The 15,365-nt window shown below is 54.0% G+C and overlaps 1 protein-coding gene across 2 annotated transcripts in view; it reads left to right on the plus strand.

Annotated features, from left to right (window-relative positions):
- CALN1 (calneuron 1) overlaps positions 1-15,365 on the plus strand; it is a 137,156-nt gene that overhangs the window by 85,194 nt on the left and 36,597 nt on the right. For both annotated transcript variants that reach the window (XM_041425036.1, XM_041425037.1), the window contains one exon: positions 6,815-6,927. In XM_041425036.1, coding sequence (XP_041280970.1) covers positions 6,815-6,927 — 113 coding nt within the window. The remainder of the gene's footprint in view (positions 1-6,814; positions 6,928-15,365) is intronic.

Raw genomic sequence — 15,365 nt, forward strand, 5'->3', positions numbered from 1 at the left:
GCTGCTCTGGGCACCCTGTGCCAGGGCCTGCCCACCCTCCTGGGGAACAATTCCTGCCCAATATCCCATCCATCCCTGCCCTCTGACAGAGGGAATCCATTCCCTGTGTCCTGTCCCTCCATGCCTTGTGCCCAGTCCCTCTCCAGCTCTCCTGGAGCCTCTTTAGGCTCTGGAAGGGGCTCTGAGCTCTCCCTGGAGCTTCTCCTCTCCAGGTGAGCACCCCCAGCTCCCCCAGCCTGGCTCCAGAGGTGTCCCAGACATGGCAGCAGCTCCTGGATTCACTCCTACAGACCCACGTCCTCCCTGGCAGTGGGGGCAGTTGTTTCTCTCCTCCCAGAAGTCACTGGAGCCACCTATAATTTAAACTGTTTTCCAAGGCCAAAGTTTTGTGCCAGACTTTCCCTGTTCCTGTCGTAGTTCTGGATTGAGCTGTAATTAGGGAGAAATTCTCTGCCTCGTGCTGGGCAAGGGGTCAGGCTGCTGACAAGGCTCTGACCTCCCAATCTTTGAAACCGAAAGCCTTGTCTGGGCAATCTCCTGAGGCTGGAGCTGTTCCTGCTCATCCTGTGCCTCATCCCAGGGCACAGCCTCGCCCAGACCGCCTCAGCCCTGCCCGGCTGAGCGGGGCACGGCAATGACACAGCCCGGGCCGGCCGGGCACCGCAGGGAGCTGCTGGAGAATAAAAATAAACAGCAGTTGTGTGCTCCGGGCCCCGAGCTGCAAACCCAGCTCATTAACTTTAAATATCTCACCTCGCTGCTCGCTGGAGGTCACGCTCGGCAGGAGGAGTGCGGTGCTCATCAGCTCCCAGCGCACATCCTCCTCCTCATCCTCACCCCGGCCCGGGCGCGCCTCGCTCGGGGCCACGCAGGGAACTTCCAGGGACCTGATTATCCTGAGAATGGCCAAGGAAAGGCTCATTTAGGGAGCAATCAGGGTGCATTATCCAACAAATTCGATACGCAAGGCTCTGAAAACCCGGGCTAAGTCCGTTCTTCCCGGGGGTGGAGGTGATGCAATCCAGGAATGTTTTCCTCCTCTCACTTCCCTTCTCCCCCTCCCATTTTCCTTTTCCCCCTTACATTTCCCTTCTCCCTCCCGCATTTTCTTTTTCCCCCTCTCATTTCCCTTTCCCCCTCTCATTTCCAGCCATGTTTTCCCCCTCCACTTCCCCTCTCCAGCTCTGCCTTTCTCCAGCCCAGTAAAGATTTAATTCCACCCTCCAAGGCAGCTGCTTGGACAGGAGACTTTTGGAGAGACAGTGGTCTCTCCTGAGGGCTGAGGGTGGAGCTGTCCCAGGGGAATGGGGGCGGGACGGGTCACCCCCTGCTCCTCCGAGCATTCTCTGTTTCCCTCAAAGCTCGGGCAGGAGTTCCCAGGAGCTGCTGCTGCTCTCTAGGATGAGGGGATTTGGAGCCCTGCTCTCCCTGCCTGGCATTTCCAGCCTGGGCAGACTTCTGAGGGTGGATCCTGTGGGATCAGGACCAGGGGGAGGTGGGATGGGCTCACGGGCTGGTTTGGGTGCAGCTGGGGGTGTTTGGGGCTGCTGGTGCCCTGACAAGGTGACTGCACAGCTCTGGCTCTGGTTCCTGCTGCACATCCCAGCAGATCCAACTTCCCCTGCTCCCTGTAGTGAAGGGCTGAGGGAAGAAGAAATCCTTTGTCTGGAGCTCAAAGCTTAGGGAGAGGGTGGGAATTCTCTGTGCTAAGCTCTTACAAACCAGTGCAGAACCAGCTGGTGGCACCTGGAAGCTCTTGGTGCTGGGGATGTGGGATTGGAACCTGTAGGAGAATTGGTGTTGAAGGGAAGTGGTTTAGGGAGTAAATCCCCTTTCAAAAGGGCTGGAGGCTCTTCCATCTCTCCTGAGATGGTGTCCAACCCAAAGTCTGCTCCCTGCATGGCAGTTGTGTCCAGTCCCCTCCAGGTATTCAGTCATTAATGATTTTCTTTTTCCTGTGTCCCATCTGCTCTGCTCAACTCCTGACAGAAGGGGACAGGAGGGGACAGCGGGGGGGTCGGGCTGTGCTCCCAGGGAACAGGCACAGGAGGAGAGGGAATGGCCTCAGGCTGGGCCAGGGGAGGCTCAGGGTGGACATTGGGAACATTTCTTCACTGGAAAGATGGTTAGGCATCCCTGGAAGTGTTCAAAAACCATGTGGATCGGGCTCGTGGGGACAGGGGTCAGTGAGGGCCTTGGCAGTGCTGGGGGAAACTTGGACTTCATTCTGGAGGTCATTTCCAACCTCAGTGATTCCATGATTTTGTGTTCCCACAGGTTTATTCAGGAGGCAGATGTTTGCAGAGGTGTAAACATCCCTTCCTTGAGTCACTCAGGTCCAAAGAAAATCTCCCTGGGCTGCAAGGTCTGGAAAAGCTCTTGGGTTCCCAGCTCCACGCTGCTCTTTGCTGCTGCTCCATCATCCTTGGTGCCCTTGGAATCAAAGAGCCACAGCGGTTTGGGGTGGAAGGGACCTTAGAGATGATCCAGCCCCAGCCCTGCCAGCCCCACGCTTGGCACAAGGGTGTTGGATGTGCCATGGGATCCCAGGATTCCCTGCTGGAGCTCTGTGGATCTCTGGGAGTGGCCAAACTGAGCTCACAAATGGCAAATGTTGATGCTGGGACTCCTCAGGCTGGAATATCCCCAAGGTCTCTCTGCACCCCATGAAGGAGCAGTGAGGGGGAGCTTTGGCAAGTCCCTGCTGGCCACATGAGGTCTGTGGCACTGGAAAGTTTCCCAGAGAACACAGAGGTGTTGCTTAGTGCCTTTAGCATCCTCTTCTCGTGATGGGATAACAGGCTCCCTCCACCACTGCCATTCCTTGTTATTGTCACACTTCCCTGGTTCCTGCCAGGGCTGAGAGTCCTGCAGGGAGCAAAGGTCTGTGGGCACCTGGAGCTCTTCTCTTCTCACCCACTGAGGGCCTGGGGATGATGAGCTGATCTGATTTGGCTTTGCTGGGGTAGCCAGAGACGTTCTGAGTCATTGCTTGAGTCATGAGGCTCAGCCACAGTGCTTGTGCCCCCGGGTGACTCGGTGACATTAATGCCAGGATTAACACAGAGCTTTACTGGGGAGGAAAATGTGAGAGCACTGCTGGGAGGGAATCAAGGAGTGCTTTAGGTGGGTTTAAACCAGTGCTTAAGCTCAGCTCTGGTGTTCTGCTAAGATCAGCCACACAGGCAGTGACCCATCCCTTGGCTCAGGGAGCTCAGGGATGGGGTGGAATCCTGCCAGGAACCCTCTGTCCCCACCCCCTTTGCCACCTGCCAGGCTGCCCTGTCCCAGCAGACCCCTCACCCCCATTCCCACGGTTTCCCTGTCCCAGCAAACTCCTCACCCCCATTCCCAGGGTTTCCCTGTCCCAGCAGACCCCTCACCCCCATTCCCAGGGTTTCCATGTCCCAGCAGCCCCCACTGTGCCCCTAGGTTTCCCTACCCTCGCAGTTTGTAAATAAGCTCTGGAAATGTGTGAGTGCCTTGGAATCATGGAATCATTAATCTGGAAAAGAGCTCTGAAACCCTCAGGTGCAGCCATTAACCCGTTGCTGCCTGGTGCCCATGGAATCATTTGCCTTCCTCAGTCAGGGACCTCAGCCCGAGCAGGGTTTATAAATCTTCATTTGTGCCTGGGAGCAGGGAGGGGAAGGAGCTGTCCCGGGCCAGGGAGCACATCCTGCTCCCCCTGGCTGCAGCTGTCCTGCCTGTGCCCCTCCAGCCTTCCCAGGGGTTCTGGTCCTGCAGGATGAGCCTATTCAGGCCTCAGTGGGAGCCTGGAGGCAGAGGAGGGGAGCATCCATCTCATAGGGCTCACAATGAGCCCTGCTGGGATCAGGGATTGTGGGATGGCTCCTGGAGAGGACCGAGGAAGGTGAGAGAGAACAGACAGCACACAAGCTCCTGCCCAGCATTTTACTCCTTTCTCTCCATCCTTAAACCAACTCTGAGTTAATTTGTGGATAATCAACACATGGCTCAGAATCCCAAGGACCCTGGGGAGAGCAGCACATCTGCGGAACAGGGTTGGAGTTGATTCCAGGGCTCGATCCCCCAGCAGCTCCCAGCGCTGGTGCAAGGCCGTAGGGAGGAGCAGGAGGGCGAGCTGGGCGGCTCGTCCTGTGCCAAACCCGAATTCCACACTGTGCTCCCAGGATGGGATGTGAAAACCGGGCTTTAGTGGTGCCCGGGCTGTGCAGAGCAGCCCCGTGCAGGTTTTAGTGGTGGTTTTTATAACATTTCTCTCGTGGCTGTCAAAAGGAATTTTCAGACAAACCCGTGATTTCTCTCTGTTGATGAAATGATGCTGCAGTCTCCTGAGGTGCTGATGGCAGGGAAGGTTTGTTTTCTGCAGCTTCACATGAATGTTAAAGGGATATTTCTACCAGGGAAAAGTGGGGTCTAGCTGCCTTGCTAGTTAAGAGTTTTAATTGAAAAAGCAGTCAATAAGGGGACAATGCATTTTTCAATGGCATCTTTCTTTGGAGGTTGTGGAAAATGCTCTCATTAAGCTGATAATTAAAGCCTGTGTAGTTAGTGATGATCCCTGGCAGAGGCACAGGGAAGTCACGAGAGAGGAGCTGCCCGAAGTCTTATACAAAGTCAGAGCCCAGCAGTCCTTTTCTCTGGAATCACGTGTGGGACCGAGTCCTGCCTGCCCTCTGAGGGTGGAGTGACATTGGAGACAACCCGAACTGAATAACTCCGTGCTCGGAGTCACCCGGGCACAGGCCAAACGAATGCGGGGGCAGGTACCAGCATCTCTTTAAAATGCAAATTGTTTTCTTGCTAATCTGGCTAATTTAAAGAAATTAGCATCCCAAAGCATCCCGATTTGCATCCCAGCGCACGGACTCGCTGCTGTCGGTGCCATCGGGCGCAGTGCCGCGGTGTAGATCACCCGGAGCCGCTGTCACCTTGCGCTCCCTCCCGAGCGATCCGGCGTGCCGGCACCGATCCAGCCGCGGGACGGCCCCCGATGGGCGGCAGGGGGAACGCGTTTCTCACAGCCCATAAATGTTCTACAGAATGGCTCTCCAGGTGATGGAGAGCCTCAGTATACTGGTCCAGAAATGAAGGCGGTCCTGCAGAGCCCCGGAGCTGGGAGCGGCTTTAGCAGCGGGACCATGAGCGGATCCCTCCCATTTTACAGGATCCCTGCAGGGTCCCCTTTCAGAGCCTCACCCCAGGATATTCCCTCCCAGAAATCCCAGATCTCCTGGAGCCCGGAGATACCAATTCAGCCCAGCGAGTGCTCGGGCTGTGCTGGTTTTGGGCTTGGGCTGTGCTGGTTTTCCCACAGCGTGTGTGCCGAGATAAGGGCACAGGAGATCGCGATCAGCCACTCGGCTACCCGGATCGGCACATGGGGTGTGATAAGAGGAACAGATGTGATTGATAAGAAGCACAGGTGTGATTGATAGGAAGCACAGGTGTGACAAGCAGCACAGGTGTGATTGATAGGAAGCACAGGTGTGATTGATAGGAAGCACAGGTGTGATTGATAAGCAGCACAGGTGTGATAAGCACAGGCAGCGGCGGTGGCACGGCTGGCACACGGCGCTGCCGCGGGCACTGCCGGTGTTTCAGTCGCGGCCTCAGCGTTGATCTGCTGGAGCCTCACGGTCTGAGACACTTCTCACACCTGGTGACTTAACAGCAGCGGCTCCAGGGAGGGCTGGATGCGGTCACTTCCCGCTGAATGGGAGTAAAACACAACCCCAAATCCTGCGGGTGCTGGAAGCAGGTCTGATTCACCCACCCCATCAGTTCATTAACATGGAGGAGGAGATGTCCGTGGCCTGATCAATGAAGGAGATTTTCCACAAGATTAGGTTAAGCATTCTCAGGAGATCTGAGCATTGAACTGCTCAGACAGACAGGGATTTTAAAGATCCTTCAGCAGTCATGAATATCCCTTTTTTTGTGAAGGGAAAAGTGACATTTGGTACAAAACTCCCTCCAAACAGCCCTGTGCCATGTTCAGAGCCGGAGCCACACCCAGCATTGCACCAGCTCAGCTCATTAGTGGCAGGACCTGTCACCTGTCCCTGCTGGTGGCACTGAGGCTGTGCCTGCACTGCCTGCTCTGCATGCCAGGCACACACGGATGCTGCTGGGAAGCTGGGCTGAAAAACCTGCTGGATCTGCAATGGCCTGGCCCCTGCTCTGCCTGCTGGATCTGCAATGGCCTGGCCCCTGCTCTGCCTGCTGGATCTGCAATGGCCTGGCTCTTGCTCTGCCTGTCCTCCCCTCCTCTGGAGCCTGGGGCTGGCCCTGTAAAACTTGTGCAGAACCTAAGAGGGAGAGCCCTGGCTGTGCTGCTGGCTCCTGTCCCCCTGCCAGAATGGCTTTTTGGGAGCTGCCTCTGGACTCTCTGGGACTGGGGAATGACCTGTTCCCCTCAGTGCATGGCTTGATTCTGTCCTTGGGGCCGTCTGGGATACAACAGGGGCCATTCCCTGGCACAGCAAAGGATTTGGGTCCGTGGGCACCAGGAAGTTGCTGTGGAGGTTTCCCAGGGCGTAGGGGTGTCCCTGATGTGCAGCAGGTCCAGAGGGGCATGTTGGGCTCTAACGGGTAATTTATTGATAATAATGAGGGTGGGGAGGCCCTGGCACAGATTTCCAGAGCAGCTGTGGCTGTCCCTGGATCCCTGGCAGGGATCCCAGGCTGGAGGGGCTTGGAGCACCCTGAGATAGTGGAAGGTGTCCCTATTCACATCAGGGTGTTGCACTATTTGACCTCTAAAAGTCCCTTCCAACCCAACCTTCTCTCTGACTCCTGAGTCTCTGATCTTTTCCTCTCATTCCAGGGGATGGCCAGGTGGATTTTGATGAATTTATGACCATTCTGGGACCTAAGCTGGTGTCGTCGGAGGGCAGGGACGGCTTCCTGGGGAACACAATAGACAGCATATTCTGGCAGGTAAGTCAGCATTGCTTGAATTGCAACTTCAGGCAGCTCTCAGCAGCTTCCAGAGTGGAGTTGTCGAGGAGCACAGGATGTTTTACTGAGTGGGAATGACTGTGGAAAGGGTATTGAGGTCCATCATGTCGGGGGCTGTGGAAGAACATCCCACATGGGGGGAGGGAATTGTATCCAGCCAAGCCCTGTGTTCCTGTGGATGGATGCAGCTGGACACAGCGAAGCACCCCGAGACTCATGCAGCATCTTTGGGAGTCTGGGGTTCACTTCTGGAAGAGAAAAGCATTTTTCTCCAGGAATCTTTTGAGTAGGGAACCTTGAAGCCGCCCAGCTGCTCCCAGAAGTGTGTCCCTGTCCAGTGTCCCTTGGCTGTGGCAGGGGTTGTTCCACACAGACAGAATGTGCTGGGCAGGTCAGGATCCACTGGGATTACTGCTGAATTCAGGGTTGAGCACTCTGTATTGTGCCAGAGGAAGTTTTGCCCCAGGTGCTGCCCTGGGGTGGTTTGATCCTGCTGGTCCCAGGCACTGGAAGGAGACAGATCCAGCACTAGGAGCTGCTTTTTGCCTGCCCTGCAGTGAGACTTTAAACAGCGCTGGAGCTTCCAAGAAAAGCAGTCCAGGATGTTATGGTAGGATCAAAAATCCTCCAAAACACAGAGCTGCATGTTTGCTGCCAATGGTTCAAATGTGTGGCTTCCTGTGGGATTCCAGCTCCTTTCACTGACCATCCCACAACCCTCGCCTGCTAAGGAACTTTGGCTGTTCCCAAGTTTAATGAAGCAAAAGAGCCAAACCTGGAAATGAGATTTTTCTGCCTTCTTTTACAACCCTCCAGCCCCGTCCAGACTGAATTGGGTGGAGCTTTGGAAGAGTATTTTAAAAGGCTTTAAAAAACTTGTTCCTGGCCTCCTGGCATGGGACAGAATAACCCTGAAAATTCTGCTCTGGATTCCAGGATTTGGTTGTCAAAGCAGGAGTTTGGTGCAGGCAAAGCCCCCATGGTTTGTCATGCACCTGGGGGCAGTAAATGGCACCAGGAGGGGCAGGACTGGGAGCCAGGGATGTTTTAGTGCCTCCACTGCTCCTTGGGAGCCTCATCCCAGCCTGGGAAGGAGAGGAGGGAGCCCCATCCCATCCCAGGAAGCCATTGGCACCTTCCAGAATCCCAGCCCCTCAGGAGCTGCTCAAGAAGCAAAAATCCTGCTGGGAAAATCAAGTTTGTGAGCTGAGCTCTTGGATGGGGAGCAGAGAAGTCTGGAGCCTTAGTGAAAATGCTGCTCATGGTTTAATCCACTGCTTTCTTTTAGTGACCCTCCCAGCCCTGCAAATGCCTGGAATGAGGCTGGGAGACAGGATTGTGCCTGGATTTAGGGCAGCAGGGTTCCTGGGATCAGCTTCCATAGGGACATGGCCCTGGTGCCTCCCTGGCTCTGGTGGGACAGGGAAAAGGGAGCAGAGGCTCCAGGTGGGAGCCCTGGGTGGGCAGGGACAGCCCTGGGGGCTCCTTCAGGCAGCAAGCTCTGAGTTCCACAAGTGCTCCATGGCCTTGGAAAACAGCAGTTATGGGCTTTACCGCCTCTTTACTCAGCACTTCCCTGGACTTCTGAGCCCTTGAAGAGCTCTGGTTCCTCTGGGGTCGAGTACAATGTCTCTGCAGCTTTTTCCCAAAGAAAAGCACAGAAAAAAATCATGGAAGTGTCATTCAGGGAACAGGTTCTCTTTGCCCATTGCTCCCTGGCTTTACCCAATCCCTCTTCAGGGCCATCAGTCACCTCATCCCTGAGCATTTCTGCCTCTGCATCATCTCCAGTGGGACTCGTGATGGGAAGCCAAGCCTTTGTGGGATCAGAGCTTGGCCTCCCCTGATGTGCAATTTCTACATTTTCTGGAGCGAGTGGTGGGGGCTGAGCCCAGGTTGCTGACAGAGCCTTTCAACCCTGCAGCCATTCCCAAAGAAGGATTTTAAGGAGGGAATGGTGCCCACAAGGCTGTGGCTGGGCCCAGGGCCGGGGGGCAAGGATGGGACAAAAGGGACACCTGGCTGGGCAATGCCACCATGAAACCTCAACCCAAAGCTTCTTCAATCAGTCTCATGGAAGAGAGGAACCATATGGGCATCCAGAAAGTGCCTTCCCCTCCCCATCCAAGCAGCAGCTGCCCTCCAGCCCTCCCCATGCTGGGATGTCTTTGCCAAGCTCATTTCTAAGGGCAAAGACCTCCAGGCTCCAGGGTTAAACACTTCCTTTGGGATGGAATGTGGAGGAGCTCCAGGTCCCGGGGCCCAGAGGGAATAACAGCCCTGGATGAGGTTTTTAATGGAATGAACCTCTCTGGGGTGGCTGAAATGCCTTGGGAAGTCAGGGCAAGTGGCATTGTTAAACAACAGGGCTGCATCTGCATTGGGTGCAGGGGAAATTCTGTGCCCACAGCACTGATGAGGTGATTTGGAAAAGCCAACACTTTGTACCTGACCAGCTGAGAGCCACAGCGCTGCCTGGTTGATTTCCCCCCCTTTCCCTTTGCTGTGTACACACAGAGGCTGCAGGGAATTTCAGGCAGGACATCTGGGGCTTTGTCTGGCATGAGGGGACAGGGCTGGATCATCCCCTCAGCCAGGTGCCTGTGCATGCCATCAGGAGCAGCCTGGGCATTTGGGATAAACAAAGCTGCTTTGCGGGAGCAGGAGCAGCAGAATTCAAATGGGGAGACTCTGCCCAGAGCTCTCCTTTCTCACTGCTGGGATGTCCCTGCAGGTTTGGGGAGGCAGGTCCTGTGTGATAATTTACTTGTGGGCAATTTTGGAAGGGAATTGCGACACGATCTCTGAGCTGGTTTTGATGATGCAGTTTATTTTCTTATCTCCTACACAGGCAGGAAGGGTGAGCTCAGCTCACATCTTCACTGCATGGTTCACAAGGTCACAAGACCCTTAGTTCCAAGACTTTTTGAGGCATTATTGACCAGTAAAATATTGCCTATGAGGATATTTATGTTTTTGACCCAATCCTTAAATATTCTGTCTTATGGACCCATGCTACAGTGTAAGTTTTCTTAGCCATCATGTTATGACACACAAGCCTAAAGTACTGCATTTTATACTTCTTGTTTACCTCTGTAACTACTTTTATTTTTTTCTATAACTAAAACTCTAAATGTTCCTTAGCTTAACGTGTCTCTGCTTTAAACTCTAAATCCACATTCTCACTTCTGGCACCTCAGTTTGGAAGACTTTTCCAAGGTCTCAGATCAAATCCTGAGTTCAGTTCTAAGCTTTGGACTACAGGCCCAAAGTTCTGAGAGTTCCCTGCATTTCAGATTCCACCAGTCCTGCACAAGGAACAGCTCAGCAGCTGTTTGTGTTCTCTGGGTTTGGGGGAACCTTTTTCTTTCTCCAGCCTCTCACAGACTTCTGCTAGGGGGAGGGATATCCTGGGGTTTATGATCCTTGATGGGTGAGTAGGAATGGCCAAAAATCCAACAGTACCCCTGTGCAAGCAGGGAGGGATGTGCAGGGACAGGCCAGGGACAGGCAGGGACAGTAGGGACAGGCGGGACAGCAGGGACAGGCAGGGAGAGAAGGGACAGGCCAGGGACCTCAGGGACAGGCAGGGAGAGAAGGGACAGGCCAGGGACCTCAGGGACAGGCAGGGACAGGCCAGGGAGAGGCAGGGACCCCCGAGCTCTGAGCTGCACCCCCAGCACAGGCCCCAAGGACACTCTGTTCCCTGGAAAACGGGGCAGGGCCCACATCCAGCCGTGGGATGCATTTGGGGCTGGCTGGGGAGGGAATTCAGCGAGAGGAGGGGCATCAGCGCTGGCTGGGGACACAGGACAGCAGGGGGACCCTGCTGGGGTGGGACACAGCTGGTGTGTGAGATGGAGGCTCCCATCCCAGCACCGAGGTTTCCTGCTCTGCCCGTAGAGCTGGGAATGCTTAGGAGTCCCTGGGGACAGATCTGGGCTCTCCTGATCTGGTCAATCAATTAGTGCCTTAATAAAGTGAAATGAAGGGGAAAATGTGAGGGAATGGCCGTGGCACAGGGCAGGGCGGGAGAGGGAGTGAGGGAGAGGGAGTGAGGGAGAGGGAGTGAGGGAGTAGGGCGTGAGGGGCTGTGTTGGGGCTCTCTCCAAAGACAGTTTTGCCTGGAGAGGGATTTTTCTTTATGGAGTTCAGAGATAAACCTGCTGCAGTTCCTTCTCGTGTGTGAGTTTCTCCTGCTGTCCCTGCAGAGGAGTTAATCTGATTATGGCAAATGAGCCTTGCTGCAGAGGAATTGTTTGTGCCTGTGTCCAATTTGATGTGAGAACAGCTCCAGGTACCCCTCTGGGGTCAGCCCTTCCTCCCTCTCCTCCTCCTGTGGCAGTGCAGCCCCTCTGGGCAGGTGCAGGATGTTGTAAAACCACAGGATGGGACATTTTACATCTTGCAGCAGAATTTTTTGCTGGTGCTGAGCTGCTCTGCTGCAAAAATCTCGATTGCTGGATTTCAGGAGCTGCTGTGTCAGCTTTTAAAAGAACCTTCTCAAATCGACTGCCGGGGAGGAAGAGAACTGAGAGATTGGGAAAGAATTCTTTACTCAGAGGCTGGGCAGGCCCTGGCACAGGGTGCCCAGAGCAGCTGGGGCTGCCCCTGGATCCCTGGCAGTGCCCAAGGCCAGGGTGGACACTGGGGCTGGGAGCAGCCTGGGACAGTGGGAGGTGTCCCTGCCATGGCAGGGGTGGCACTGGATGGGCTTTAAGGTGCTTCCAAGCCATTCCACATCTCTGTGATTCACAGATCCTGTGCCCTCCCTCTGGGTGGCTGCTCTGGGGTTTAAATCAGGAAATGCAGCTGAAAGTTTGGGTGGAAATTTGATGGATGGGGCCAAAGATGGAGAATTGGGTCTGGACCATTGCACCAGGAACACCTCCCCAAATCCTCTTCCACCAAACAAATCATCCCACAGCACCACCTCATTCTGGGCAGCACTTTTTGATTGTTGATCCTGAGGTATCTTCAAGTGATTTCCACAGAAAAAAAATCCGTACATTTAAAATATCCACCATTTCTTGGGTTTTCCCAGCTGGAGAAGTAAAGGAGAGTTTGGAAACCTTGGCATTGATTATCCTGCAAAACCACTGCAATGTGAGCTGGGAGCCAAGGCAGAGACCTTTCCTGGGACTGTAGTCATTGTTTTCACCAGTGCCCCTGAACTCAAGCATTCTGATCATATCCTAATTTCAGGAATTAAATCTCCTGCCACAGCTGCTCCTGCAGTTTAGGTCATGGTTTCCTCACATCCATATTTAAAAGGTGAGATTTTCCATAGGAGGTTGCAGGTAGCTGGCGTGAAGTTTATCCCAAAAAACCTTGGACGCTGCTCAGTGTCCTTTAGCTCATCCCAAATATCCTGGGACTCTCCCAGAGTGTCCTTTAGCTCATCCCAGATAACCTGGGACACTCAGAGAGTGTTCCAGAGTGTCCTAGAGCTATCAGAGGAAAACAGCCACTTCCAGGGTACAATTCAAGGGATCTGCTTTGGGCATCAGCCTCAGGAAGTGATAAATTGTGCTTCGCAAGTGCCATTTTTACTGCATTTGGTACAAAAAATGTGGAGGGAAGTGGAGCTCAGGTGGAGCTGTGTGCCCTGAGGACAGCTAAATGTCACCTCCTGGGTCCCAGCAAAGCTTTCAAGGCCTTTCTGGTAAGTACCAGCCCTGTGGTGCTGTTACCAGTGGAAGGAGAACAGTTCTGCTGCCTCACTGAACCTCCCTTGGCTGCCAGGACATTATTGCCTGTTGCTCTCCGTGGATTTGTGGCAGCAGAGGGAGAGCTGAGCCCGTGCAGGGAGAATCCATCTCCAGACACTGCTCTCTGTCCCAAGGTCTGTGTGCAGATGTGCTGGCACAGCTGGAGCAGATGTGAGCACTGCAGGGCTTCATGCCCTGGCCCGTGGTGGCACAGTGTCCCTGTCATGCCCCTGGAGCCCTGGATGAATCCACCACAGCAATTCTGGCAGGCCTCACGTTCACCTGCCTGTGAAGGGACCTCCTTTCCTCCCCCACATCTTCCCTGCAACAAAATCCACCCTCCCAAACGTCCAGGGCAGAGTTTACAGCTCAGCACTGGAGACACTGGAGATGGCAAAGTTTTGGAAGCAGCAAAGCAGGAAAAATGCAGGATTTCCTTGCCTGGCTGTGGTTTTGAGCTTCATGCAGCACATCTAGGCCTCAGGAACGCTCTGCAGCTTTGGTTCAGAGCCTGTTTAAAGCAGGCAGTTGATATCCAAAGGGTTCCTGCCTGCTGGGTTCAGGATCTGGCTGCCCTAGAAGGTGTGACTGGGCTCTGTGCACCCTCTGCAGCACTCAGGGACATTTCTTCCAGCAGCTCTCATGGTCCAGAAGTTCTTCTTTCTGTGCCAGTTTATAAATAAACTCAGTCTGCAGCTCCAGGGCTTTTTTGGAGAGATTTTTTTCTCTTGCCTGGTGTGTGAAATAGGAATTGTGCTGTGGATTTCTCAGGGATTTGTGTGGAAGTGTCAGGAGCCGCCTGCAGGAAGGGTGAATGCATGGGAGCATTACCTGATCTCCCAGCATCATGGGGCTGGGAGAGGCTTCCCAGCTTTTTTTCTGAGGGGATCAGAATCCCCAGCACCCCTGAGGACCAGGATCCACCTCCAGTCAGCGCTGGTTTTCTTGGAATTGGGATAATTTTTCCTTTGGAAAAGCCTCTTTGGGTGATGGAGCAGAGGTGACAAGTTTCAGGCAGGGGACTTTTGGGGCAAATCCCAAATTCCCTCATTCCCAGTGTCAGAAAGGAGTTTCTGCCAAATAGGAGGATACACCTCACCTTAAATCCCTATCCAGATCTCAGGATCATCCATCCATCCATCCATCCATCCATCCATCCATCCATCCATCCATCCCTCCTCTCTGCACAGAGGAAATTACACGGGAGGAGCTCCAGTCCTGCTGGACTCTGCGTTTGCCTTCCCTGGATTCTTCCCATTCCTGTAACAAAATCACCTCTCACTGCACTGCAGGAATTTTGTTGAGGGAAACCTTAATTGACTCAAAGGAAAGTCTGATTTTCATGGAGATCTGAGATTGGGAATTCAAAACAGACTTGGCCTGTTTATTTCTTCTTTTTTTCTAAAGAATCCCCACTGTAAGATAAAAATCTACACATTGCCCTGCCTCCAAGCTCTAGCATTCAGTGGAGTAAAAATATCAGGGAAACTGAACTAAGACTTGAAAAAGAAGGAAAACCAGGAAAGTAGACACTCCATTGCTCATAAACAAGCAGAAACCTCGAGGCGTTGGCAACTGTTTGCAACAAAGAAATGTGTTAAGAAAGAAAATGACCTTTTCTGTGAAAGAAAATCTAAAAAAATAAATTACCTGCTTGGTAAAAAAAAAAGAAAAAAAGACCCTTGGAAAAATGTAAATTAAGAAGATCCCAGTGCTGGGGGTGGGGAGTGCTGGAGTTCCTTAGGGTGAGGGGAGGAAAGGCCTGCAGGCCCTGACTGCCAGGGAATCCCTGCAGCCCAGTGGGTAATTTGCATTTTCCCAGTGCACATCGAGATTTCAGGTGCACCTGAAACCTGGAAACTGGCACCAAATCGCTGGCACAGGGTGCCCAGAGCAGCTGTGGCTGCCCCTCGATCCCTGGCAGTGCCCGAGGCCAGGCTGGGCACTGGGGCTTGGAGCAGCCTGGGATGGTGGAAGGTGTTGGGGTTGGAATGGGATGGCTTTGAAGGTCCCTTCCAACCCAAACCCTTCTGGGATTGTGAAAGAAACCTCTGGAGGTTCCAGGCCCTGAGTGACCCCTGGGTGACCCCTGGGTGTTTGTGATGCTCTCCAGGTGTCTCCTGAGCACAGCTCCTGCCTGGACCACCTGGGGCTGGGCTTCTGCCCCTGCAGAGGCACCAGGAGCCGTTTGGAAGTGCCAGTGGAGAAGAGAGGTGTCCCCTCTGCCTGTGTGGGACAGCTGTCTCACCACTGGTGGCCCTCACAGAGTCACCCAGGCCCAGCTGTCCTGAGCTACTGCCAGGATGGGGACATTGCTATGGCCACCAGGGTGGAGATGTGCCCTGGCCATCCCAGCTGAGGAGGTGGAGATGGCTTGGGTGTCCTGCAGGCTCAGCTCCACCCTGTCCTGTCCTCTGGGCCCCTCTGCTGCTGGCAGGAGGTGGGACAGGGGCAGGGCTCCCTCCCTCCCCTTCCTTTGGGACCTTGCCCTGATTCCTCCAGGCACTTGTGCCACCAGTGCTGCCAATGGGGTTGTGCTTCAGTTTGCAGGGTTTTATTTCAGTTGGTTTTTTTTTGTTGTTTGTTTGTTTGTTTGTTTGTTTTTTCCCCTTCAGTTTGGGCTTTTCTGTCAGTAATTTCTGGGCTCTTGGGTGATGTGCAGGGACTGAGGGTGTTTGTGGCGCTGTGACCATCTCACATTACTGC

This window comes from Onychostruthus taczanowskii, unplaced genomic scaffold (genome assembly GCF_017590055.1).
Source record: "Onychostruthus taczanowskii isolate IOZ18803 unplaced genomic scaffold, ASM1759005v1 scaffold86, whole genome shotgun sequence".
NCBI lineage: Eukaryota > Metazoa > Chordata > Aves > Passeriformes > Passeridae > Onychostruthus > Onychostruthus taczanowskii.